General features: G+C 40.9%; 2 protein-coding genes across 5 annotated transcripts in view; one reads left to right on the top strand and one right to left on the bottom strand.

Annotated features, from left to right (window-relative positions):
- Positions 1-8,692: 8,692 nt before the first annotated feature.
- LOC138969061 (E3 ubiquitin-protein ligase SH3RF3-like) lies at positions 8,693-21,969 on the bottom strand. The gene is made up of 12 exons (XM_070341765.1): positions 20,848-21,969; positions 20,402-20,454; positions 18,934-19,048; positions 17,216-17,311; positions 16,962-17,057; positions 15,946-16,392; positions 15,424-15,521; positions 15,059-15,226; positions 13,689-14,334; positions 11,675-11,802; positions 10,781-10,918; positions 8,693-9,596 (listed from the first exon to the last, which is right to left on the bottom strand). The coding sequence occupies exons 1-12, from the start codon at positions 21,178-21,180 to the stop codon at positions 9,425-9,427; spliced, it is 2,490 nt and encodes an 829-aa protein (XP_070197866.1). The 5' UTR covers positions 21,181-21,969; the 3' UTR covers positions 8,693-9,424.
- A 691-nt stretch (positions 21,970-22,660) lies between these two features.
- The window catches only part of LOC138969058 (FHF complex subunit HOOK-interacting protein 1B-like), a 54,224-nt gene continuing 51,740 nt past the window's right edge, over positions 22,661-25,144 (top strand). For 2 of the 4 annotated variants that reach the window (XM_070341761.1, XM_070341759.1), the window contains exon 1: positions 22,662-22,992. The gene's annotated coding sequence lies outside the window, so the exon portion shown is untranslated. Of the gene's footprint in view, positions 22,993-25,144 lie in introns of all 4 variants that reach the window. The other 2 variants (XM_070341762.1, XM_070341760.1) reach the window with 2 other exon arrangements.

Here is a 25,144-nt window from a genome sequence, read left to right as displayed (position 1 = left end):
CGTCAAGCGCTCTTCTCTGCCCAAGTGGGATCTTTTCCTTGTCCTTGAGTTCTTGCGCTCGGCGGACTTCGAGCCTCTGGAGGGCTCTAGCCTCGCGAACCTTACTCGTAAGGCTCTGTTCTTGCTACTTCTGGCTTCGGCCCGCAGAGGTAGCGAGATCCACGCTCTTTCAGGCAGTCCGCAGGACATTGGCCGAGAGCGCGACGGCTCCTTGTCTTTGCATTTCCGGGAGGCCTTTCTGGCCAAGAATCAGACACCGGATCAGCCTTCTCCCTGTGTCCTTGTGAGGCCTCTGTCCCATATTGTGGCGCAGGATGACCCAGACATGGTCAATTGCCCGGTTCGGGCCCTGGAGGCCTATTTAGCTCGTACTCAGCCCATCAGGTCGAGCTCGCAGAAGCTCCTATTTATCTCCTTGAATACTTCTATGGAAAGAGATATTACGAGGACTACCTTGGCCAGGTGGGTGTCAGCTCTCATAAAACAAGCCTATGTGTGGAGTCTGGCACAAAAGGGGGGGCTCAGCCTGCCTTCCCTCTCGAGTCAGCTAGAATGCACGAGTCTCGGGCGTGGGCGTCTTCATTGGCCGTTTTGAGGTCTCGAAGACTCGACGATGTCCTGCGCACAGCGTACTGGCGTTCGGACGACGTCTTTATCTCGTTCTACTTGAGAGACATCGCCGCGGTCTGCCGTGATGGCTCACGGACCCTCCCTGCACTGGTGGCAGCGGGGCAATGCCTCTCCAGATCATAACGGTGAGTTTGAAATTTTTCTTCTTACCCACCACCTTGTTGGAGTTATCTGCTAAATATGTGACTCGGAGTAAGAATATGTAATTTAATCGAAAATTTTTAATTAAATTTTCATTTGATTAATATACTTACCCGAGTCACATAGGTAATTCCCTCCCACCTTCCCCGCTTTTAGTTTCTTTGTATTCTAGAAGTCGAATGAGGGTGTCTCGTACTGGGTACGAGATCTGTGGCGTGATACGCTACGGGAGGCAACCCAGGGTAGCAAGCTTGCTACTTTTTTAGCTTGGGTTGCTTCCCTTAGACTAGACGGGATAGCGTTTTTCAGGCACCTAGCATCTCGACTGCGTCAATGCTAAATATGCTAAATATGTGACTCGGGTAAGTATATTAATCAAATGAAAATTTAATTAAAAATTTTCGATTTTAGTTGTCTCAGCCTCTGTCTGTCTTCTTCCCAGTTTCTCTCTGTCCCTTTTTCTCAGCCTCTGTCTGTCTTCTTCCCAGTCTCTCTCTGTCCCTTTTTCTCAGCCTCTGTCTGTCTTCTTCCCAGTCTCTCTCTGTCCCTTTTTCTCAGCCTCTGTCTGTCTTCTTCCCAGTCTCTCTCTGTCCCTTTTTCTCTGCCTCTGGTTGTCTTGCTGGCCAGTATTACATTATCCATACAAATATTCATCTGAAAATTAATTGTAAAAAGTCGCAATTAAGAAGAAGGTGGTCCAATTTGTTTTTGAAAATAAGGACAAATTGCCACAATTTTAAAAGGTGAGCAGCGTACGGTTACCTTAGAGCAGTACATGTATCATTGCCTGCCCTTGGTGTTTAAAGCTTGGCGTCAAACACAGGTACTTGAGGGTTGATGCTATTCCATTGCAATGTCCCGTTTCACACAGCTTCCAAATCAATCGAATTTCTAACAGATTAGGATGTTTGCCTGATGTTCCGTTCATTTTATGTTCCTGAGTTGGCCCCTTTCGACGTTTTACTGTTTTTAAATTTCAAGAAAAAGCTCCAAGGAAACCGTTACGAGAGCCCTGATGCTGCTGTCCAAGAGTAAACAAGGGTCTTTGAGGGTATCGGCAAAAACACTCGCACCGACATGTTTGAAAGGTATTTCTACGGAATGTTAAAGTGTGTCGCAGCTAAGGGAGGATCCTTTATGAAAATGGCGTGGTCAAATTACCGGTGAGCTGTGCAAAAAACACACACATAGGCAGACACTTTTTACTTTGTTGTTAACCCCTTCTCTGCACTGTAAATATACTTTGTGCATCCTCTGTCGTAAGCTGAAAATGCTGTTGGGATAAGATATGTAGTTTAATGCTGTGTAGATACACATCAAATGTCCTCGCAATGCTTGCGTATGTACTTGCTGAGAACCCAGTTACAGACAGTAATTAATGCCAGGGCATGCATTGTACTTCATCATAACACTTTTCTCTCCTAGCTGCTTTACTGACCTACCAGTTCTAGACAACTCGTTGTAAAATGAGCAAAGTTAAAATCTCTTTTGCTATTGTCAATTGAAGCCTTCCATAGTACATGTAGCATTGAAGGGGTTAACATGACTGTTTTATATTAGATCGAAATTCAAGTTTTGCAATTCTAATTGCATTTTGCTTACTGTGTTTTTTGGGACTTCGTTGTTAATGGCGCAATCACCACTTTTAATGTTAAAATGAGAACAATATATACACATTTACCAAGCTGCCAAGCACCTATCAGTTCTGCAATTCTTAATTTGCTGTCTTTTGCATAACACATGCAGTTGCTCATGTTGTTGTTGCCGTTTTTATTTGGGATCGATATTATATATACTTCATCATGAAGATTTTATTTCTGACAGTAGAAATCAAATCTTGTTAACCTGGTTTACTTCTGTGCGTTTGATTTTGTTCCCACCGCATTGCTAAAACTGCTGAATGTTGAAATTTATTGAAAAAATAGAACCACATGTTGAATAGATTGTAAAGATTTAAAATACATGTAAAAATGTTGACTGATAACATATGCAATAAAGTGCTTTTAATACAAACAGCTGAATCTTGTTTCTAAATTCTCAATGCCTGCATTTCTGTGTCAAAGATTTTCTTCTTTTCCGGGTTTTTCTTACTTTAAAAAAAAACCTCCATTCTTGGCCCCTTTTTGAAACTGAATCACAGATTAACCAAGTAATGACTAATAGTAAAGGTATTACCTGAGGTTATTTTCTCCTCCTTCCTGTTAAATGTTTGTGCGTCTTTCCACACACAGTCAGCAAGCAAACTAAAATGTACATGTATCAAAGTTCTGAACATCAGAAAATATTTACCTTATACTTGTACACATACATGTACAAGTATTTCTAAGAATTAATTCAAGACTGGTAGTTGGGGTTGGAGCGCTTCACCTTTCTTTCTTTCTTTCTTTGGTGTTTAACGTCGTTTTCAACCACGAAGGTTATATCGCGACGGGGAAAGATGGGATAGAGCCACTTGTTAATTGTTTCTTGTTCACAAAAGCACTAATCAAAAAATTGCTCCAGGGGCTTGCAACGTAGTACAGCAGTCCCTGCAATGTACGGCCCCCGGCGTGAGCGGACACCTGACATGTACGGACACATTTGCTCGGTACGGAGTGTTTTCCTTCTATATTTGCCCCCCCTTAAACGGACACCTGCAAAACGTGGACGCGGACACTCATTTTCGGTCCCAACAGCAGGTCATACCTCCAATGTACGGACAGACCATCGTCAAATTTTCACCACAACAAAATCGATAACAGAGCAGTCCGGCTCTTGGTACAAAGATCACAGCCGCAATGGCGTGACGCCAGTCACTGGTAACTTGAGTGCACCTGTACCCATCAGGAGGGGGGGTAGTTTTGGTCAGGAGTGGAGTACATGCGAAGATGCCAACATGAAACTGCACTGTGCTCTTTATTCTTGTCTGTTGGACGTAAACGATGAAGGTCCTGAGCGAAAGAGAGTGAAAAACCGGCCACAGTTCTCAGCATCGTGTGTCTGTGTGTAACCTCTTTCATTGACAAGATACTCTTGTTTCTCCTCAGCCTTGACCAGTGAGTCGGTTGCCTAATCTGTGAACCCTTCAGTTGTCTTGCTTTGTCAAAAGTTACGACACAGTCAACTGGTTTTGCTCTGAGTGAACAGTTGGAGCTGACCTCTCTGGCCACAGCCCCAAACAGTACATGGCTGGAGGGAGTGAGAGAGAGAGGGAGGGAGGGGGAGGGGTAGCTGGCTAAACTCGGTGGGGTGTCCGGTGTCACTGCTTGTCAGCAGGAAGAGCATTGGAGAGAAATAGAGAGGTGTACTCTTCCACACAATTTCCAAGCATCAGTTGTCACGGCTTGGGGTAGGCATTTAGTGAGGGAGAGTGAGAGCTGTGTTATGTACAGTGTATTTCCGACTGAAGAGTGAAAAGTCACTGCCATGCCACATGATCGGCATGCAGTCAATAAAGCCAGACAAGATGAAAATAAATTACATGATTATGACATGCAGCTCTATCTGCGGCTATTTATTCAAACTGGTCTTCAAGCTTATTCTTGCAAGGCATCTGCACACGCTCCTCTGTGCTGTGTTTGTGCAGGGACCTATGGTTTGTGTGGCTGCTTTCGTATGTCAGTGCATGGTGAGTGTATTCACTGCCTTGAGGATTTATTTTATCTCTTCTTTTCAACACTTTTCATACAAATCATTTTTACAGAACGTTGAAAGAAGTATTAGGAGTTTATTGTTTAGCAGTCACAAGAAGTGATTAGCATAGACTCAATGCTGTTGTTTGTGTGTGTATGGGGGAGGGGGTGGTGTGGTCACCCCTCCCGTGACCGGACACCTGCAATGTACGGACAGTTTTGCTATGGCCCAAGGGTGTCCGTTCATGAGAGGGACTGCTGTACACTATATTACCTTACTGGGAGAATGCAAGTTTCCAGTACAAAGGACTTAACATTTCTTACATACTGCTTGACTAAAATCTTTACAAACATTGACTATATTCTATACAAGAAACACTTAACAAGGGTAAAAGGAGAAACAGAATCCGTTAGTCGCCTCTTACGACATGCGGGGTGCAGAGAAATAAGGATGTGGAAAAGAAGACTTTTGGTAAGTGAAATAAAGGTGATGGATCCAGTCAGGTAGAAATAAGACAACAAGAAAACTGCAGGGAATAGTAGGAAGAGTTTTCTTGGAAGGAAATATAGGTGAAAGGACTGGTAAGGCAGAAATAAGACAAAAGAAGAGAAGTAAAGGGGTGGGGTAACTCTGTTTAAACGCTCTCGCCACGTGAAGGCGACCCCATGGGAGCGCTTCACCTTTCACACACACACACACACACACACACACACACACACACACACACTGTCTAATTAGGGGGAAAAGTAGGGTTCATTCACAGTTTATTCAAGACAAAGAAAATGATCATTCTCTTGAAAGCATAGTGTTCAAGATTATTTCATCATTACTATCAAAGGGACAAATACACAAGCTATGCCATGCGACTTCATGGCAAGAGAAAATCAGCTGAAAGTGCATTATTCCACAAGACAACTGTACAGGGTACTTACATCATGCATACATTCAACAAGGGTGGCTCTGGATCAGGTTAAAGCAAACAATTATTATCACTTCTTCAGAAACAAAAGCTTCTTGCTTACTGCACATATTACACATTGCAGCTTAAAAACACATGAGATCAACATACACACATGTATTCACACGCATGCATTTCGTAAACATACTGAAACTAGGTACTAATATTCACAGCTAACCAAAGCTAAACCTTAGCATAGCTGTTGTGATCTAAACAAATTTGAAATTGACTGTGACCCATATATATCCGAGTTAAAACGCTACAGGTTTAGCCGATGTAAACATAATTATGTCAGTAGTCAGATTAGTTTCTTAGTTTACCACTATTCACTTGAACAGTAGACGTCAAAGTATTCTTGGGCATTTTTCCTATTCATCTCCCTTATATGTGTAATTGTTTTTTTTGTTTTTTTTTACATGTTTCTAACCTACCTTGAAGAGGAGAGGAAGTAGATGTGGCAGGAAAGAAATGCATGCTCAGTTCTCTGCTAAAATGTCTCGTGCCTGCCTCTGTGTGTATGTGTGTGTGTCTATGTGAGGTGTCCCATATATGTATAACAAAAAAATGTTTCTTGCATGTGATTGTGTTTTTCTTTATTTGTAGAGTTTTTAATGCATATGTAACAATTTTTGATGTAGTAATTGTGAGTACATGTAATTGATTTATTAAAATATTCATCATATACATGATTGTGATTTCTATTTTTTGTGTATTGTATTGTTTTTGTAAGGCGCTAAGAGCTATGTTAGGATTTGCGCCATATAAATACCTTTATCATTAATATTATTATTATTTTTATTATTATTATTACTAAATAGACGGGAAAAAACACCCACACTGCTTAACATAGCATGCTACTGTGTAGACACAATGTAGCTAAACACTTGAAGAACACAATAGTTTTGTCACAACAACAACAAACTTTCGACAGACATATCAGACCTTTCAGAGGAAAAAACACTATAAGGAAAAAATCCAATAAAACACAATCAGCTACATTCTACTGCATGATATGATCTTCTCTCAACCCACGCTGTCACCGCTTCTCATTGCAAACAATTACTACCTATGCAAAAGTTAGAGACATGAGACTAAAACAGATGAAGAAGAAACATGAATTGCAAACAATTAAAACCAAACAAAACATGAAGAAGAATACAGTGCTTGTGTGACCCCTGAACATGAACTCAATCTACTAATAACAGCATAGTACACTGGAAATCGAAATGGCAAATGACAAAAACAAAGACACATTTAACAAACCTGAAACCTGAATTGCCACAACTTAAAGATGCAGCAATTCACAATCAATTTAATTTGACAAAGCAGAAATTACTTCCCAAGCACAGACTGACAAGTATTTTGCAGTCATGAAGAGAGAATATAGGTCTTCAACATTATTTTATGAATCTAATTGACAGACTCCCGTCTTCTCCCACTCTACCCGATCCCAACCCTTCCAGGTAGAAATGCACAATATAAACTTTTCACCAATGAATAAATGATATTCACTCGTCATGTTTTTCCATAGGCACTTGACTTCGGAAAAAGCTGACTTCGAACAAAGCAAAGCAGACAACCTGTTTCAGACGACTGCCAGTTCTTACAGCTAACAAACATACACACACACACACACACACACGCACGAGTGTTGAGGAAAGGAGGGCGATCAAAGGGGGGTAGAGGGAATTGGGTGGGCAGGGATGAACAAATACTGGTGTGCTTTTCTCCTACAAATTTAAAATTGTAGTGTGACCTTTCTGTCGATCGTGATAACATTCAAAACGCTAGCTCAAAAGGAGAAGACACTGGAAGTTGAACCTATATGTGAAACATCAAAAAGCAACAAATGCTGCATGAACACTTAAGTGTGGTGATTTTGGTCAGGCACAAATGATGTATGGCAAATGGGTTGTGACAAAAACACCCTGTCAAAATGGCTGATGCAAAAAGAACACACAAACAACATTGGTCAATGGTTTTGTAATGGCAATAACAGTTATCCCCCTACAACCCTACCTTTTTGTCTTACAAACAAAGCATGAACACACAGCAACACAAACAGCTAAGCAAGCGCTGTTCATGCATTCATACTCCTCACAGCAACATGCAATCACACACATATGACAAAGTCAGTTACAATGAAAGAAAAAAGGATAATTATGGTAATACACATAAGGTGATTTATGCATTTTGATTATTGAAAACTAAGTGGTCTTCTTCCTTGCACTTCAGTTACAAAATAAAAATGAAATGGGAATCATAAATGTAAGGTGTATGATAATACATAGGTCTGTTATACCTATAGTTAAAAGCCTGTTGAATTTCCTCAAAAATGTCAAATTTTTCACTTAGCATAAGATGTATTACAATAGTATAAAATCATGACTACTTGTGCAAATAAAAATCAAAATCACTCAACAGACTTCCTTGCCCGGGCTTTTGTAATAATCCATTCATGTATACTATCTCTCTCTCTCTCTCACACACACACACAGAGGAACACACACACACTCTCCCCTTCTCTGTCTTAAAAGGGTATACATGTTCTTGTACAAACATACCACACACACAATCTCTCTCTGTCTCTCACCCTGTAATATTTCAGTACATGTACTTGCACAGACACTGGCCTAATACTGCCAAAGAAGCGTGGTTCAAAGCCAGCCTGTGCACAGTGAGCATTAAGGCAAGATTGCACTACCAGAGACCTCAAAGAACACTGCTCTGAGCCGGCCTTACGATGGAGCTATTTTTCATTGCTATCATGTGGTAATTTGGGGATGAAAGATAAAAATGTTAAAAATAAAAAAAAATTGCATAATGACTGTGGCTTTGATTGATTTTTTTTTCTACCAAGTTTTCTCTCGATTTGTTTGTCCCCTTGAATTCCTGCATGATTTGCCGGAAGGGAATTTTTTTCCCTGTATGTCTTATTCATCTAAAGCTGTGCTAAACATCTTGATACAATACAACCAGTCCCATACTCTTTTTTGTACTTAAGAAAATTGTTCACGGCAATGCATGCTCGTCTTTTAATGCTTTCCAACGCAATGTTAATCTCTTTTCAAAAATCTGCACAGCAAGCAAGTCATTTGTTTAAATTATTAACACACAGAGATTCACATTAAAACAAAGTGAACATTTGTAGTCATCTTTCTCCTGCTTGAAGAGACAAGCACGCATATAATATGTCTCACAACTGAATTTTTCTCTCTTTTTCTCCATTTGATTTCAGTGAGGAGAACATACATTTTTTCATTTAAACTTAAAGAAGGCGTTTGCCATGTGCACAAAGAAAAATATGTGAGGCAGGGGGGTTAAGGGGGTGGGGGGGGGGGGGCGGTGTTCTGAAGGAGTGGGGGGTGCTGGGAGGGGGGAGGGGGATCCACTTTGCTTCAAAAATGTACATAGGTGAGGACATGTAGACAATCAAAGCACAGCTTAATCTTCAAAGTTCGTGTGGACGTGTGATATTAAAGCCATAGCTGAGAGCTCCATATCCCATACATTCAGCAGATTCCCATTGTCACTGCTTCATAATTATGACAGTAAATGTTTAGCCAGCTCTCTGGCCAAACAGAAAAAAGTACAAAAGAAGAAGAAGTAAAAAATCTGAGATCTAGTTTTGTAGAACAATGATTTTGCCATTTTCAACAACATATATCTTTACCAAAGAACACTATGGCCAAAAACAGGTAGGAAAAAACAGATGAACACTTCTATTTTTGTTTTCTCACCTAATCGTGGAAAACAAAATGCTGGTAAATGCCTAAGGTTTCCGGTTGTAACATTTAACACAATGCAAAATACTACATGTATTTACCGCTTAACAAACATAACAAACAAAAACAAAACAACAAAAACTGTTTAGTCCCCTACCCTAACACTAGTAAAAAGAGACAAGCCTGAAAGACAAAACTATTTTTTCAAACACAACTGAATCAACTGCCCCAGTGGATTAAAAAGAGTTCTTTTGTTCAATTTCAGCCCACAAAATTTCATTTTCAGTGATCCAAAAAAAAAGGTGCACAAAATAGACGGAAATTCTGTTCTTGTTTTATCTTCCCAGATGAGGAGCAGTCAATCACATTTCTCCACAAAACTTCCAGGAAAGAGACCGGTCTTTGATGTCCGCTCCTGAGTTCCCTTGTACCAGCCGTCCTCGCGGCGTTTGTGAACATGAACGATGTCACCCGACTCCAGTTCCAGCTCGTGTTCTGTCTGAGGTGGGTAGGGTACTATACATCGGTACCTGAATATCAACATCAAAATCATATGTATCACCGGCAGGGATGTAGCTCAGTCGGTAGCGCGCTGGATTTGTATCCAGTTGGTCGCTGTCAGCGTGAGTTCATCCCCACGTTCGGCGAGAGATTTATTTCTCAGAGTCAACTTTGTGTGCAGACTCTCCTCGGCGTCCGAACACCCCCGTGTGTACACGCAAGCACAAGACCAAGTGCGCACGAAAAAGATCCTGTAATCCATGTCAGAGTTCGGTGGGTTATAGAAACACGAAAATACCCAGCATGCTTCCTCCGAAAGCGGCGTATGGCTGCCAAAATGGCGGGGTAAAAACGGTCATACACGTAAAAGCCGTGGGAGTTTCAGCCCATGAACGAACAAACAAACAAACAATATGTATCACCAGCAAAATAATATGTAGTAACAAAAAATCTCACTAACAGTCACCCTTTTAAAGACTGTAAAAAAAATCTCACTAACAGTCACCCTTTTAAAGACTGTAAAAAAAAATCTCACTAACAGTCACCCTTTTAAAGACTGTAAAAAAAATCTCACTAACAGTCACCCTTTTAAAGACTGTAAAAAAAAATCTCACTAACAGTCACCCTTTTAAAGACTGTAAATAAAATCTCACTAACAGTCACCCTTTTAAAGACTGTAAAAATAATCTCACTAACAGTCACCCTTTTAAAGACTGTAAAAAAAATCTGAGAAAATCAGGTCTTAAAAGAGAGGGAGTTTAAAGTGATGGTACATTTACAGAGGTTATGAACAGAAAATATGAGAAAGCAGGGTCCCAAAAAAGGAGTTCCACTGTATTGTGCAAGAGGGAGAAACCGTGAAACATGAACACAGTATTTTATACATGTATTAGACAAAAAGGGCATGACATGATGAAATTAAATCAAGATTAAGTCATTAACCAAAAACTATTGGCAAGATATTGCTCCTTGTAAGAAACAGTGAAACTTGATCATGGAACAAAATATTTTCTATTTTACCCTGACAACATGGCGTTTTTCAAATTTAAAAAAATGTCTGATCATCATTTATCTCCAAAGTCTAAGCTTCATACTGATAGATAATCGTTTGTTTCAGTTATACAACTTCTAAAACTAACCAGGGACTTAACAGTAGAAACAAAATCACTCTGGACAGTATATTCAGATATAACACACAACATGAAGTTCCTACCTTTCACGTAGCTGAGATTTTGACCTAACTTTGGGCAGGGGGGAGGTGGAGGTGGAGTCGAGAGAGGCAGTTTTACGATGCTGACTGCTCTCCCTTGGCGTGCCAGGGCTGTTCCTCTCTGATGGAAACGACCCAGACCTAACAACAACAAACAAGCATCTTTTGAGAATAATAATTTAATTTCTTTTTTTTAAAGTCAGCTCAGCTCCATATTGCTAAATCCAGAATACAAGGCACACTAGTGAATACTACAGTTGCAATAAACAAACTTTAAAATGAAGCTATACTGTTGATGTTAAGCGGAAGCATAAAAACCATTAACACTGAAGTAAACCATGCCTTTACAAGGCTGCTTTCAATACAGTAAATGCGACACACATGTGCCATGTTTTCCACATTGAAGTTTGATGCAAGACCTACTTGTCTTTCATACCATACAATCACAGTTTGTCCCCAGCATTATAGAAGAGAGATAATAATTTACAGTTTGGGCACAAACTCTTCCTAATCATTTGATTATCAAAAAGCTGAAACCATATTCTGTGTTAGGTCCAACGCTTGACATTTCCCCAAGTGACTGTTCTTTGAAAACAGTGGAGCTCAACCAAAAGGGAAGGCTAACTAAAAGAATCAAAAGGCAAGAAGGGTAAGTTTAAGGAACATTTCAACAACAAAATCAGAGATTTGACAGAATTGTAATATAGTTTTTGTTTCAAAATACTAACAGACTCTCTGAGCGTTGCCTGGAGCTCTACTGTATTGCGTTTATTGCCAATCGCATTGCTAAGTGTAAAATACACTAATAGGCAGCAGCATCTGCTAAACAAAAAAACAAAAACCCAATAATACGAGTAAGGATTTGCTGAAAATGAATCTGCCTAAAGTTGTACTCACCGTGTGTGAGCAACAAGATCAGCGGTAAGATGTGCAGGTGTACCATCTGCTGCTGTTGACTTGGACTTTTTGCTTTTGCCTGGCCACAGTTTGACCAAACCTTTCCTCTCCTTCTCTCGCTTCTCCCTCTGAAACAACAAAAGATTCAGCTGCATAAATTTGGTTAAACTTCTCTTCTTGTTCTCCCTTTTTACATTTAGTCAAGTTTTGACTAAATGTTTTAACATAGAGGGGGGAATCGAGACGAGGGTCGTGGTGTATGTGTGTGTGTGTGTGTGTGTGTGTGTGTGTCTGTCTGTGTGTGTGTGTAGAGCGATTCAGACTAAACTACTGGACCGATCTGTATGAAATTTGACATGCGAGTTCCTGGGTATGATATCCCCGGACGTTTTTTTCTTTTTTTCGATAAATACCTTTGATGACGTCATATCCGGCTTTTTGTAAAAGTTGAGGCGGCACTGTCACACCCTCATTTTTCCATTAAATTGTTGAAATTTTGGCAAAGCAATCTTCGACGAAGCCCGGGGTTTGGTATTGCATTTCAGCTTGGTGGCTTAAAAACTAATGAGTGAGTTTGGTCATTAAAAATCGGAAACTTGTAATTAAAATTATTTTTTTATTAAACGATCCAAAACCAATTTCATCTTATTCTTCGTCATTTTCTGATTCCAAAAACATATACATATGTTATATTTGGATTAAAAAAAAGCTCTGAAAATTAAAAATATAAAAATTATGATCAAAATTAAATTTCCGAAATCGTTTTAAACACTATTTCATCTTATTCCTTGTCGGTTCCTGATTCCAAAAACATATAGATATGATATGTTTGGATTAAAAACACGCTCAGAAAGTTAAAACGAAGAGAGGTACAGTAAAGCGTGCTATGAAGCACAGCGCAATCGCTACCGCCCCAAACAGGCTCGTCACTTTCACTGCCTTTTGCACTAGCGGCGGACTACGTTCAGTTTCATTCTGTGAGTTCCACAGCTTGACTAAATGTAGTAATTTCGCCTTATGCGACTTGTTTTCCCCTTAACTTTCACCGTGCTTCCCGGGTCATTGACTGGGTGGCCGAGTGGTAACGCACTTGCGCTCGGAATCGAGAGGTTGCGTGTTCGACCCTGGGTCAGGCCGCTATTTTCTCCCCCCTTTCCTAACCTAGGTGGTGGGTTCAAGTGCTAGTCTTTCGGATGAGACGAAAAACCGAGGTCCCTTCGTGTACACTACATTGGGGGTGCACGTTAAAGATCCCACGATTGACAAAAGGGTCTTTCCTGGCAAAATTGTATAGGCATAGCTAAAAATGTCCACCAAATACCCGTGTGACTTGGAATAATAGGCCGTGAAAAGTAGGATATGCGCCGAAATGGCTGCGATCTGCTGGCCGATGTGAATGCGTGATGTATTGTGTAAAAAATTCCATCTCACACGGCATAAATAAATCCCTGCGCCTTGAATATGTGCGCGATATAAAATTGCATACAAAAATAATAAATAAAAAAATCCCTGCGCTTAGAACTGTACCCACGGAATACGCACGATATAAGCCTCATATTGATTGATTGATTGACGATTAAGACTTCATGTAATCCTCAAACACCATAGAATCTTCATAACAACCTCTTTTTGAAAGATAATCTTTGTAAACAAACAAATAAATGATGACGTTATATGAACTACGCAGTCCGGATTTTGTCGGTCGTGGAAGATCCATATGATTATGAAACTAAAGACGGAATTTTTATGTTGTTTATTCTTATTTGGATGGCGTGAGTCGGTTACGACCTATACTATGCAAAGAGGCGGGAGAAAGTTTATCCCTAATTGGATGGCATGGGTCCTATCCTTCTGATGTGGACAATTATGCAAACCAAAGAAGATTTGGTGGGGTTTTTTTTCCGGACACTCTGCTGTTTAAAAATGATGGAGATTTTCATGTTATGTAGTGTCTGTGATTTTTATTCTCACCTTGTCATTGTTTTAGTGTGGTGCGCGTGATGTCTATACACACCTTGTCTTTATCTTTGGCAACGACAGCAAGAGGTGCACTGCTGCTCTCTGAGGGGCCCATGACCACGTTGGGAGGTGTGATGTTGCTTGACGTAGACATAGAATGGTGAACAGACATCAACCCGCTGTGGGGTGACGATGTGCGGCGATGCAAATCTGATGATCCCGGCGTCAACTTGGAGCTCGATGACGATGACAATGAAGACGATGATGTATGTTTTGACACTTGGCCTGTGGCCCCTACTCCTATATGAACATGATTAGGGTCCTGGGTGGACGATGAACTAGATTCCGCTGACCGAGAACTTCTGCCACTAGTGATTGTCACAGGAACGTGAGTGTTTGAAATGGACTTGGAGCCATGACCATGGGATGATTGCGGTGAACTGTGACCAGCTGCGGAGGCTGACGATGATATGGACGAGGACGACATGCGAGCCACACGGGGAAGGAGGGGAGGGGCCGCAGAGGAGGAGGTCTTGATGTGGGGAGGGATGGGGGGAGAAGAGCTGCCTACATCTGACAAGGAGCGGGTGGGGGCGTGGTGGTGGTGGGTGTGATGGTGGGAGTGGTGGTTGTGTGGTGATGGCACCTTGGCACGGATGTTTAGGATGTTGGGGTTCTGCGGCTTGAACGATGCAGCTTGCCTGAAATCCAAGCACACACAAATGCTGAAAAGAGCAACTGTACTGGTAAATCAAACTACAGTGTAATACAATGGAAGACAAATTTTGAGACTGTCTCAAATCTAAGAAACTCAGGCCTTGAAAGAGGGCGAGTTAAAAAATGGAGGTGAATTTACAGACACGTGACTAATTAATCTGAGAAAGAAGGGTTTTAACAGAGTGGAAGTCTTGATTTTGTTGGTTTTGAAAGTGGGTTCCACTTCAAACATACAAGACATTCTACACTTAGAATGACACTGGCGATTGGCCTGATAAGGGTGGGGTGGGGTGGGGTTGGAAGGGTGGATCCGACGTAGCCTGCATGAAAGACAATTCTCACAAAAAAGTTCATCTTTTTCACTTTGTCTGAACTTGCTAAACCAGCTTCTGAAGTTACCACAGTCACAAAAACAGGTTTGCAATAGACGAATTCTAAAAATAACTCGGGTCTGTATGTGTTGTGGGAGAGTGACCTTTTCTTGCAAAACCTCTGCCAAGCCTCTCCCGTCCAGGTATTTCACACACACCCCTTGCTAGTGATTGGTCCTTCCATTGTTTGGCAGAGGATTTGCAAGAAGAGGTCACTCTTCCACAACACATACAAACCCCAGTTATTTTCCAAAATCATCAATTATGAGCAATTACCACCAAAAACAGATTAAAAAACAACAACACCAGCATGCAACCCTACAGGTGAATTACCTACCTGATGACCTGCACATAGTTGCCTGGAAAGACGCCAGCGACACCTGTGCGAAGGCACTGACCCTTGAACCAGCCATCCTGACACTTTTCGCTCACGGTGTAGTAGTCTCCCTTGCGGAGTTCCAGCTCATCTTCCTTTTGTGGCCGGTAGTTGTACATCGCCACATATCTGATTCAAACAGAAAAAGCGATAGTTAGGTCTAAATTCAGCTCGTATTCAGGTAGACACAAGTACAGGGATGGTTGTTACCCCACTGTCATAAACAAAAAGGATTGTCTGGGTGTCAAATTTACAGTTTACTCGTAACATAAATTACAAACAAAAGCATAACTGATATGACATGAATTTAATAACATCCAACTTACACACTGCTGGGGTGAGGGGTTATAGTAGCACCGGAAGCACTGCTGGCAGAGCTGCTGTTACTTTCCTTGCTTGATATTGCCTCTCCTGACGCACCATTCTGCAATTACAAGACATAATGCTCTCACTAAAAATAAATCGATTAAAATTGCCAGTAGACATTCTAGATTTGAACGGATCTGAATCCTAGTGTTAACCACTCAGATGTAAAAGATAAATGTGTGCAGAGAAAGACAGAGAAAGCTGAGGGCTGAAATATTCTACGGAAGAGACCAGGGCCGATATGCAGGAGTTAAGGATAAACTGCATTGAGGGTACAGGTTATCCCAGACTAAAGTCTCTAACCTCAACTCTTGATTACCAGCCCAGGGGCCCATTTTAAGAGAGAGAGAGAGAGAGAGAGAGAGAGAGAGAGAGAGAGAGAGAGAGAGATTTGAGAGAACTTCTTGACACGAGTGTTCATGATTTTTTTATAAAGAGCAGACATCCAGGGAGATCCTTCTCACAGCGCTGTGAACACTTACAGCAGTGGCAGAGACAGATCTGGAGGTGGGGGGTCTCCCAGGACAGGTCAGCACGGCTGGCATGCTGGTGGTCATCAAAGGCGACACTGATGACGGGGATAGTGACGACGCTGATGACGTCGTTGTTGCTGTGGTGACCGTGGTGGACGCTCCACCCCCGTTACTGGAACCCACTTCCAGGGAGTGTCGCTGAACCTGGGGAGGAGGGGAGGGCGAGTCTGATTTGGGGGTGAACGAATGACGTTTCTGAGGTGAAGATCTTGCTGTCTGGCTCTGGCGTGCGGGGGATGAGGAACGCTGGGAGGAGGTGGAGGGGGTGGGAGTGGCAGTTGTGGTGGCAGTGGTGAGGGAGGCAGAATCGGTGGTGGCTGTGTTGCTGCGACTACTACGGTGGAACACTAGCGATGGGGGCTTAGAGCTGATCAGCATTTTGGCAGCGTGGTTTAACTGCAACACATAAATTTATCCTCTGTTCATGGTTCAATGAAAATAATTCACTGTATGCATGTACAAGAGTTGAAAAACATCCTCATTATAAACTGCTTGTTTATGCAGGGAACACATTAATTTTATGAATGTTACATGAATATTACCACCAAAAAAACACACACATGCACAAGTTAAGTTAATCTAAAGACAAAAGAAGTGTTATACTGTAAAACGTCTCTGTTACTTCCATGAAAGCCTTTTTTACTGGTTAAGATATATAAATTTATAATGCATGTAAAACAAATGAAAACAAAAATGTCTGAGGCCAGTGATAGGCAGAGTCCCCTCAAGACTTCCAGCAACGTCACAGCACAAGAAATAAATAAAAAGCTTCCATAGCTCTTCCTCTGCATCCAACCTTCCTGTGACTCTCACATTATCCATGTACTGTGTACAGAGAACAAATAAAACCGTTGCAAAAATGCACCGAACGACGAACTCATTAAATGAAACAGCAGGAATTAAAGAATGGATCGCACACGTCTCTGCACACACACGCACTCACACACACTTGGAAATAATTTTACCTCAACAAAGGCGAGAGGCAGTATACCAATCTTGTCTCCCTTCCTTCCCTCTATCCAGTTTGTGTCCACTTTTCGTATAACATTTATCACTTGATCCTGAAATCAGATACAAATAAAATTAAATTAAATTTATTATCTCAAATCTGACAAAATACAAATGACCAGAAGTGAAAAATAGCACGAATCACTCACACACACACACACACACACACACACACACACACACAGATAACATAAATGCAGCAAAGGGTTACCTTTTTAAATGTGAGACAATCTTTCTCCATCTCATCATCCAACTGAAAGTCGTACAGTGCTCGGCACTGTGGTATCTGAGGCAAAGGAACTAATACCTGCACACATTCAATCATTAAAGCTGTGGTCTATTCATGACTTTCCGTGGCTACGAGGTTGAAAAATAGGGATAAAATCATGTACAAAATTCTGTACAGCAAACGCTACCCAAAACCCACCTATACGGCGTGTATGACCTTGAGAGCTTCAGTCAACGCTTGAATTTTGCAGTGGTAACATCCGGTTTGCTCTCTCAGAGCTGAGCATATTTGTCAAGAAGGATCGAGCAGAAAAAATAAACGACTTGGCAGGGATTCGAACCCAAGGCCTCGGGGCCTCAAAATGTCGGGGCCGATGTCTTAACCGCTAGGCCACTCCACCAGCGTTGTCAAAGATTAAAAAAATGATAATTTTATATCATTCTACGCTTGAATGACCATTATGCGTTGCAAAAACGTAAAAATTACCATTAAAATTTGCCTTTATTTGCAAACATGTTTCACGGAATCGCAGTACATGTTTACACCGTCATGCTACACGACATTTGCGCCATGCAAATAGCTGCGATATCTCTATTTACTACATGCAAGAAAAATGACAAGAACAGCAATTGAATCTCTCCAAAGATCTGTGCAGTTGAAAACAGACATCTAAGAAATAGTTATACATGTATTCACTTCTGAACAATGGGCGGATAGAGATATAAATCATGCTGCTTCAAGAATAACATAACATGAAATCATATCAATGTTTTTCCTTCTTTTTCTCAATTGAGGTCGAGAGTTCGAATCTTCGCCGGGGCGTTTATTTTTTCCCCTTGATCTCTCTTGAAGATAAAATATGATCAGCCTTGAGAGAGCAAACCGGATGTTATCCCTGCAAAATTCAAGCGTTGACTGAAGCTCTCAAGGTCATACACGCCGTATAGGTGGGGTTTCGGGTAGCGTTTGCTGTACAGAATTATGTACATGATTTTATAACCTCGTAGCCCCGGAGAGTCATAAATAGACCACAGCTTTAATAAATCACTGGTACACAGAGTGAAGTAAACTAATGATCTCTGAAACTGGTTGACTAAGATAACAACCCCCCCCCCCCCCCCCCCCCCTCCTCTCCCACATTTTTCCGCTTGACCAGATATTGTTGTTTACATGTCTGCAACAGAAGGGACTGTGTGCATTACACTGCATATATCTATGAGTATGTGTCCCTATGAGCAGGGTGTGTGTGTGTGTGTGTGTGTGTGTGTGTGTGTGTGTGTGTGTGTGTGTGTGTGTGTGTGTGTGTGTGTGTGTGTGTGTGTGTGTGTGTGTGTGTGTGTGTGTGTGTGTGTGTGTGTGTGTGTGCACGAGAGAGTGAGAAAGAGAGAAAGACTCAAAGAGAGAGGAGAGGAGAGAATGTTTTGTTCCCCATCTGAGCAAAACTGACACAAATGACTGACTTGTCAGTGCAGCTCCTGCAATAGTGCCCACCTGGATCTAAAGGCTGTCCTAATTTGAGCCCGGAATTGATTTTGCGACTTTATCAAAAATTCAGTGCCAAAGCTTCGTGCAGTGAGCTTTGGTGAAGTAGAGTTCGCGAAGTCAACTTTGCCAAAATAATACCAGGCATTAATTGTAAGGAAGATATGAAAAACTGATCTGCCGACATCACTTGCAGTTGTACATAAAACAGAGCTTACCTGAACGTAACTGGCAGGGAAGACTCCGACTAGTCCATTCAGCTCCCCCTCATACCAGTTGTCATCTATTTGTCGCCGTAGAGTCACTGTACTACCCTTCTTGAAGGATAGGTCGCTGCAGAGAAGCAAGTTCATACTGTACATCTCTATCTTCTACTATAGGTACATTAGGGGTGGATAACACTAACAAGAATGTGCTGTTTTTTCAGGATTACAAGGTGCTTTGTTGTAAAATGTGCAACCCCCACTTTCAGGGCTAACACCTCAAAAAAGTGAATAACCTGAAAGGCCAGGATCCAAGGGGCCCCTGGTAGGGTACTGTACTGGGCTAAGGGCCCGCTAGGGGGTCTGGGGGGCGTTGGCCCCAAGAAGCTGAGGTTTTTAAAATGTTATCTTGTAGAGGCAAAGAACAGCCTCTCCTAGTACCAAAGGTACGTTAATAAATGATAAAATACACATTTTGCCTTCATCAACCATCCAAACTAAAAAGAAGGGGTCTCCAAATGTTTGCCATAGTTTTTTATTTGCTTTCAGGACTTCTCTTTTAATTGTTGGAGACAATGTCCTTTCCCATCGCATAGACACGGTAAATTTTCGAAGTTCACACGTGTATAGATAATAGAGATATGGAGGCAATTGACGCTAATCTTTGCGCCTCTAATTACATGAGAGCTCTTCCTGTGGGTATGAGTAACGACAACATTTAGATCGGTCGCACAGCGAAAAGGCATCTCCGAATGTTCTTATTTTCATTTTCAAATTTATTTTTTTCAAGCAACTGGGTTTTCCGGTTTTAAAAGTTTTCAAAAACCGGATTTCCGGCGAGAACCGGAAAAGTGTTAGCCCTGCACATTTACGGTTAAAATGAGAAAAATACACACAATAAGCGCTTCCTGTGCATTTGTCGCAAGTCAAAGGAAGTTTACAGAGCGGAAATATGCTTGCTCCCGGATGTGGGGCAAGATCAAAGCCACTGCATTCAAATAGCTGTTTGGCTTTGTGACCTCAATGACCCGAGCTTTCAATTATGAGACCCAAGCCTTTTGAAGTCTGAGAGGAAACTTTGCCAAGCTCATAGCAGTAGAAACATGCATATCACTAGATAGGGCATGTTAACTGTCATGGTTCCTTGCATAATGATGTGGGTACATATTTACTCTTCTTTAGTCATACACAAGGCAATACCGGTCAATAGGGTGCAGGGGTTTAAGGTGAGAAAAGAGGTGCACTGTATACTATAGTCCTGAAAGTATGGTAATAACATGTGGGTAACAAATATTTCAGTTTGACTTTTAACTTGAAAGTCTTACTGAAACAGCTCAGAGGTATGTGTGCATGTGCCCATCCATGTGCATAATATAATGTGTGTGCATATTATCATTAATTGTATGTAAAAATCATTATGCACTTGTATGACTTTAATAAATTTTTATCAGAAAAAAGGAATGTCTTTCAAATGAATACATACTCTTTTTCGCTTGCATCATAAGAATACAAGGCCCTTGCACAAGGCTGTGGTCCCTGAAAAAGACAGACAAAAAGTTGTTTAACTTAAGAAGATGATAAATATGTTGAAGTAAAACTCAACATTGCCGTACATATATCATATCTGAAAAAGTGAAATAAACTGAGGAAATATTTCTTGGCCTTACAGAAACACTCAGAGGCAAAAACTTTAACATTATCAAAGCACAATGTAGACTGAATATTATAATTAAAACTAAAGCAAAGCAATTTGTACTTTGAGTTTGATTCGAACACACACACACAATGTTACAAAAATATAACTGTGTGCCTCAGTGTTACAAATGGATCTATGCTTTTACATTGGCAACTTCTCAAGCAGTTATTTAAGTTTTATCTCAACTGGTAAGTTTACAAACAGTGAAACACACACTAAGACAGTATACTAACATCCCATCCAGTTCTGGCAGGATGTGGCGGTCTACTGTCAGCCGAGGTGTCTCGCTTTCTCTGATATGATGATGGCTTTGAACTGAGGACATAGCTTTGTGTCTTGAGTCCCTCCAGCAATCGTACAAGAAGAATATTTGGAGGCAGGTCTTCAACTCGTACAGTCACTAAAGTTCTGCATTCTGGGCATCTCAGTTCTTGCTGAGTACTCAATATCTCTTCAAGACACCGCCGACAAAAGGTGTGCTGGCATGGTAACACTTTGCTGGTGTGGTCCAGCCGTTCCAGACATACTGAACACTCGAGCAGTTCGCTCAGTGCCTGTTCATCCATGCTTACTCAAGCCTCAAGGAAGCATGTGCAGACGACTCATTCGTCAGCAAGGTGCGGCATCGTTATGGTAGAAGCCGCCTACCACAGTACGTTTCTGCTTCAACATCAACTATACCAAACACATTTTTCTTCGCGACAAAGCCATATTATCACAGTCATGCACTCATATCGTGTTTTCACACAGGCAAAACAGCGATAAAATAAGAAATTTGGAAGCAGACCGATTTTTCGGAACAGCACACTTCCGCTGTTCAAGAAGACTTCCAGACGTGATCATACTCCAGAATGATCGTTGGGACGTAATTCTCTGAACATTTAGGAAGCAGTCTACTAAACACCAGCTATCAGACACTTCATCGTCACATGAAATGTGTGCTTTGAGACCAATATTTCTGCATCTGTGAGACTGGTACTCTCATCTAGTTATCAAGCCGCCATGATGACCGGAAGTCGCGGCGGAATAATAAACTTGTAAACATTACGAGCAAAAGAATGCAAACACTGTTTGTCTCCACGGTTGTTATTTCTTACTTCAATTTACACTAAATCAGTTGTCAAAGTTTTTCGTTAGTAGCTATTTTACGATTTCATAATAATAAAAAAGTCAAGTTCAGCGTTGTTGTATTTCATGGCAACCAGCTTCCGTGAAAATAATTTGGCCTTTGACCTCCATTTCTGATTACGTTGATAGTGTTCGTGAATTGTATGGTTGGCATGTCTGGTCATAATGAATACGTTGACTAAGAATATAAATCCTCATATATTTAAAAAAAAAAGAAAGAAAAAAGAAGCTGATGTGCTTATAGGCGCGAGCGCGCTGTTAGACTTTAGTCGTATCTAGGGAACTTATTATCATAGTTTTGACAAATGCAAAACAGAGTCTAATTTAATGCTGTGATGAAAAGACGGTGGTTAATTCATTGTGGTCATGCCAGCCTGCACGAAATAACGAAATGCAAATTGGACTTTGCATGATAAATCTGAAACAAATATATCGCTGACGTTAAAAAATACAATAATCCAAAACTTGACCCATAGACCTATATTAGATAGGTCCCCGCTTGACCCCAAAACAGGAAGAATCTTGTTTTAGATTTCTTCAAGAATTAATTTTTTCAATAAAATATCATGTTATATCATATTATATCCGGTCATGTCATATATCACAAAAATAGGCTGCGTTTCAACTTGTGTTGCTGGTACAACTTTGTAAACAAATGAGCCATTTTGATTAGATGGGCAGAACTGTTCAAAATCTTAGTTTCTATAAGCTCTAACCAGTTCTTAATTTACTTATCTTTTTTTCTTTCTTTTGGTAAAGGTCAACATTAAACACACCCTCTCTCCTTCCGAGCCCCCTCCTCCCCATCCCGCCCCTTTGTCTCTCTCCCTCGATCTCTCTTCAGTCAAGCCGTGACAGTTTGTTCGGTGTGATGCCATTGTTCAAGTTTAGCCTGACCAAACGCATATTGCAAGAATAAGTAGAAATATGTATATATGTAAGTAAATGGATGAATTTGTCACAATAATTTAAAGCGTGTTGTAGGCTACTCCTCCTCTATAATTTTTGTGACCTCTTTTCGCGCACGATCCATAATTTGACACAGTTGCTACCTTGACCCACAAGCAGAGAGAAGCAGGTGACGAAGCGAGTGTTGGGAGTGAGAGAGCAGTGTCGACGTATTACTGTTTATGGTGTGGAATTTGGAAGGATTCTGCGTGATTTTTGGCCTTGATCGTCCGTATTCTTCTTTAAGGATAAAGCTCTTGGGTGTTTATGACGAGGATATCGTGTGGATTGTTTAGTGACTGGTGAGTAAACCGCGAGTTGCAAAATCGGTGAATGTCTTGATGAGATTTTTAACAAACAGTAGCTAACAGCAGGGTGTCAGTTGTGTGTGTTGTGTGTTATGTCACAAATGTCACCACCCTCTTTGGGAATCCTCACATATTCCTCTCAACACTTGCATGTAGCACCGACTTTTGGTCACGGTTTGATGTGTATATATTCATCTTGCTAGATTTTCATGTTACGAGTGAACAGGTTCCTTTGAATTGACATTGACACTGACAGAAACACACGATTGGGTTATTTGCAAAACAGGTTACATTCCAGCAGAACCTGTTACTCCCCCCGTTTGTACAGTTCGACAGATTATTGAAAGCAAAGCAAGAGGAGCCGAAACAGATAGACCAAAAGAGAGCACTAATGTCATGTGTTGTAAACAATTTGGACAACCCAATAGAAATACTGAAAGTGAAACTATACTTGACAGAAATTCGAGTGTCAACCTCACCTGCTGGTTTTATTTTTGTTCATTTTATTTTTATTTGGTTTCTTTTTTCATCCATGATATAGGCCTATAGATTGCTGATCTCTTGAATACTTAAACAAGGACACACATAATATATGCTGTTTAGATCTAGATATCTTTTTATGTTTTAGGAATCAATCATATGTGCACGTCCTAGATACTGGGAAATACTATGGGTTGTCAACTTTGAATGACTGTCACAATATCTCTGAGCAATGGATGACAAAGGGGATGCTTTGATGTCAAAGGGGATGGATTTGACTTACTGTAACAACCAAGTTTGGGTTTCCAAACATTGCTGTGGGTTTTAAACGATTTAATTTTTAGCCAAAATGCCCCCAAAACAGCACCTAAAACTGGGACAAAAATACACCAGTCTGTGTTGCAGCTGTACATAATGGAGAATAAAGCTCTGTGACTTTTATTGTGATGTTTATGGGTCAGCTGAAGGATTATTCTCGACATACACACTCAAGAATTACATCCATTTTTCTTCTTCTGGGAGTTTGATCGGTGAAGAAAACGCGTTATCGTGCGTTACATTGGTTTCCAGTTTCGACGTCAGTACGAAGTATGATCCCCCCTACACGGGAACCCTTCAAATAGTTCACTTTTAGGATTTAATCATTTCAAAGACATGTTCTTTTCATAAAACAACACAGCGTTATGAAACCCTTTCATCTGAGCTTTTAATCACAGATGTTGGTAACCTACTCCTCTTTCGTTTTTTTCAGTAACGCACGACAACGCAGCCAGTGTTAACATGTAGTCTCGGTTGTCCCGTGAAAGTCGTGCGTTGGACCAAAACAGCCCAGTGGAAATTTCCACTGATGACGTTTTGACACGGGTCACGTGAATACTAACTGAGAATTTTGCTACAAACACGCGTCGGTTTCCGGTTTTTGGAATGAAACCCACGCTCGATGTCATCGTATCCTCACTGTTCGAACGCCGATTTCGAATCACAGTAGGCCTTCCCAACTGTTTGATGGTAACTGAAGTCTTCCCTAATGAGTTTGATACATTTGACCTACAAAAAAAAACTTTTGCGCCTGGAAATTGCGTGGGTTACGGTTTCCACTTTCTACTTCGATCTAGTTAACTTATGGAAACTTGTAATTTCAAACTTTCATGTTTGCATATTTATTTATCAATGTTGTCCACATGCAAATTGCAATAATCAAGTTTTAGTTCTTTTCTTTGGAAATAAAAGACATTACAAACTATGGTTTCCATGTAACTCACGACAGTATTATCTCTATACACATAAACCCAGTGAGCACAGATCGAAAACTTTTTGCTCACTTAAATCTTTCTATCATGTATTAAAACCCAAAAGGGTGCCCAAAAGGCTAGTTGCTACATTTGACCTACAAAAAAAAACTTTTGCGCCTGGAAATTGCGTGGGTTACGGTTTCCACTTTCTACTTCGATCTAGTTAACTTATGGAAACTTGTAATTTCAAACTTTCATGTTTGCATATTTATTTATCAATGTTGTCCACATGCCACATGCAATAACTGAGCTAAAGTTCTTTCCTGTGGGATATTGAAGCCTAAAGTGGAAACCATGTAACCCACGACATAGAGCGTACTGCATGTGTCTAATTGTCATTTCTAAAGAAACCTCGATATGAAAGGTCCTCTCTT

This window comes from Littorina saxatilis, linkage group LG6 (assembly GCF_037325665.1).
Source record: "Littorina saxatilis isolate snail1 linkage group LG6, US_GU_Lsax_2.0, whole genome shotgun sequence".
NCBI lineage: Eukaryota > Metazoa > Mollusca > Gastropoda > Littorinimorpha > Littorinidae > Littorina > Littorina saxatilis.
The sequence above is the reverse complement of the archived record's forward strand: the minus strand, read 5'-3'. Positions and strand labels throughout refer to the sequence as shown.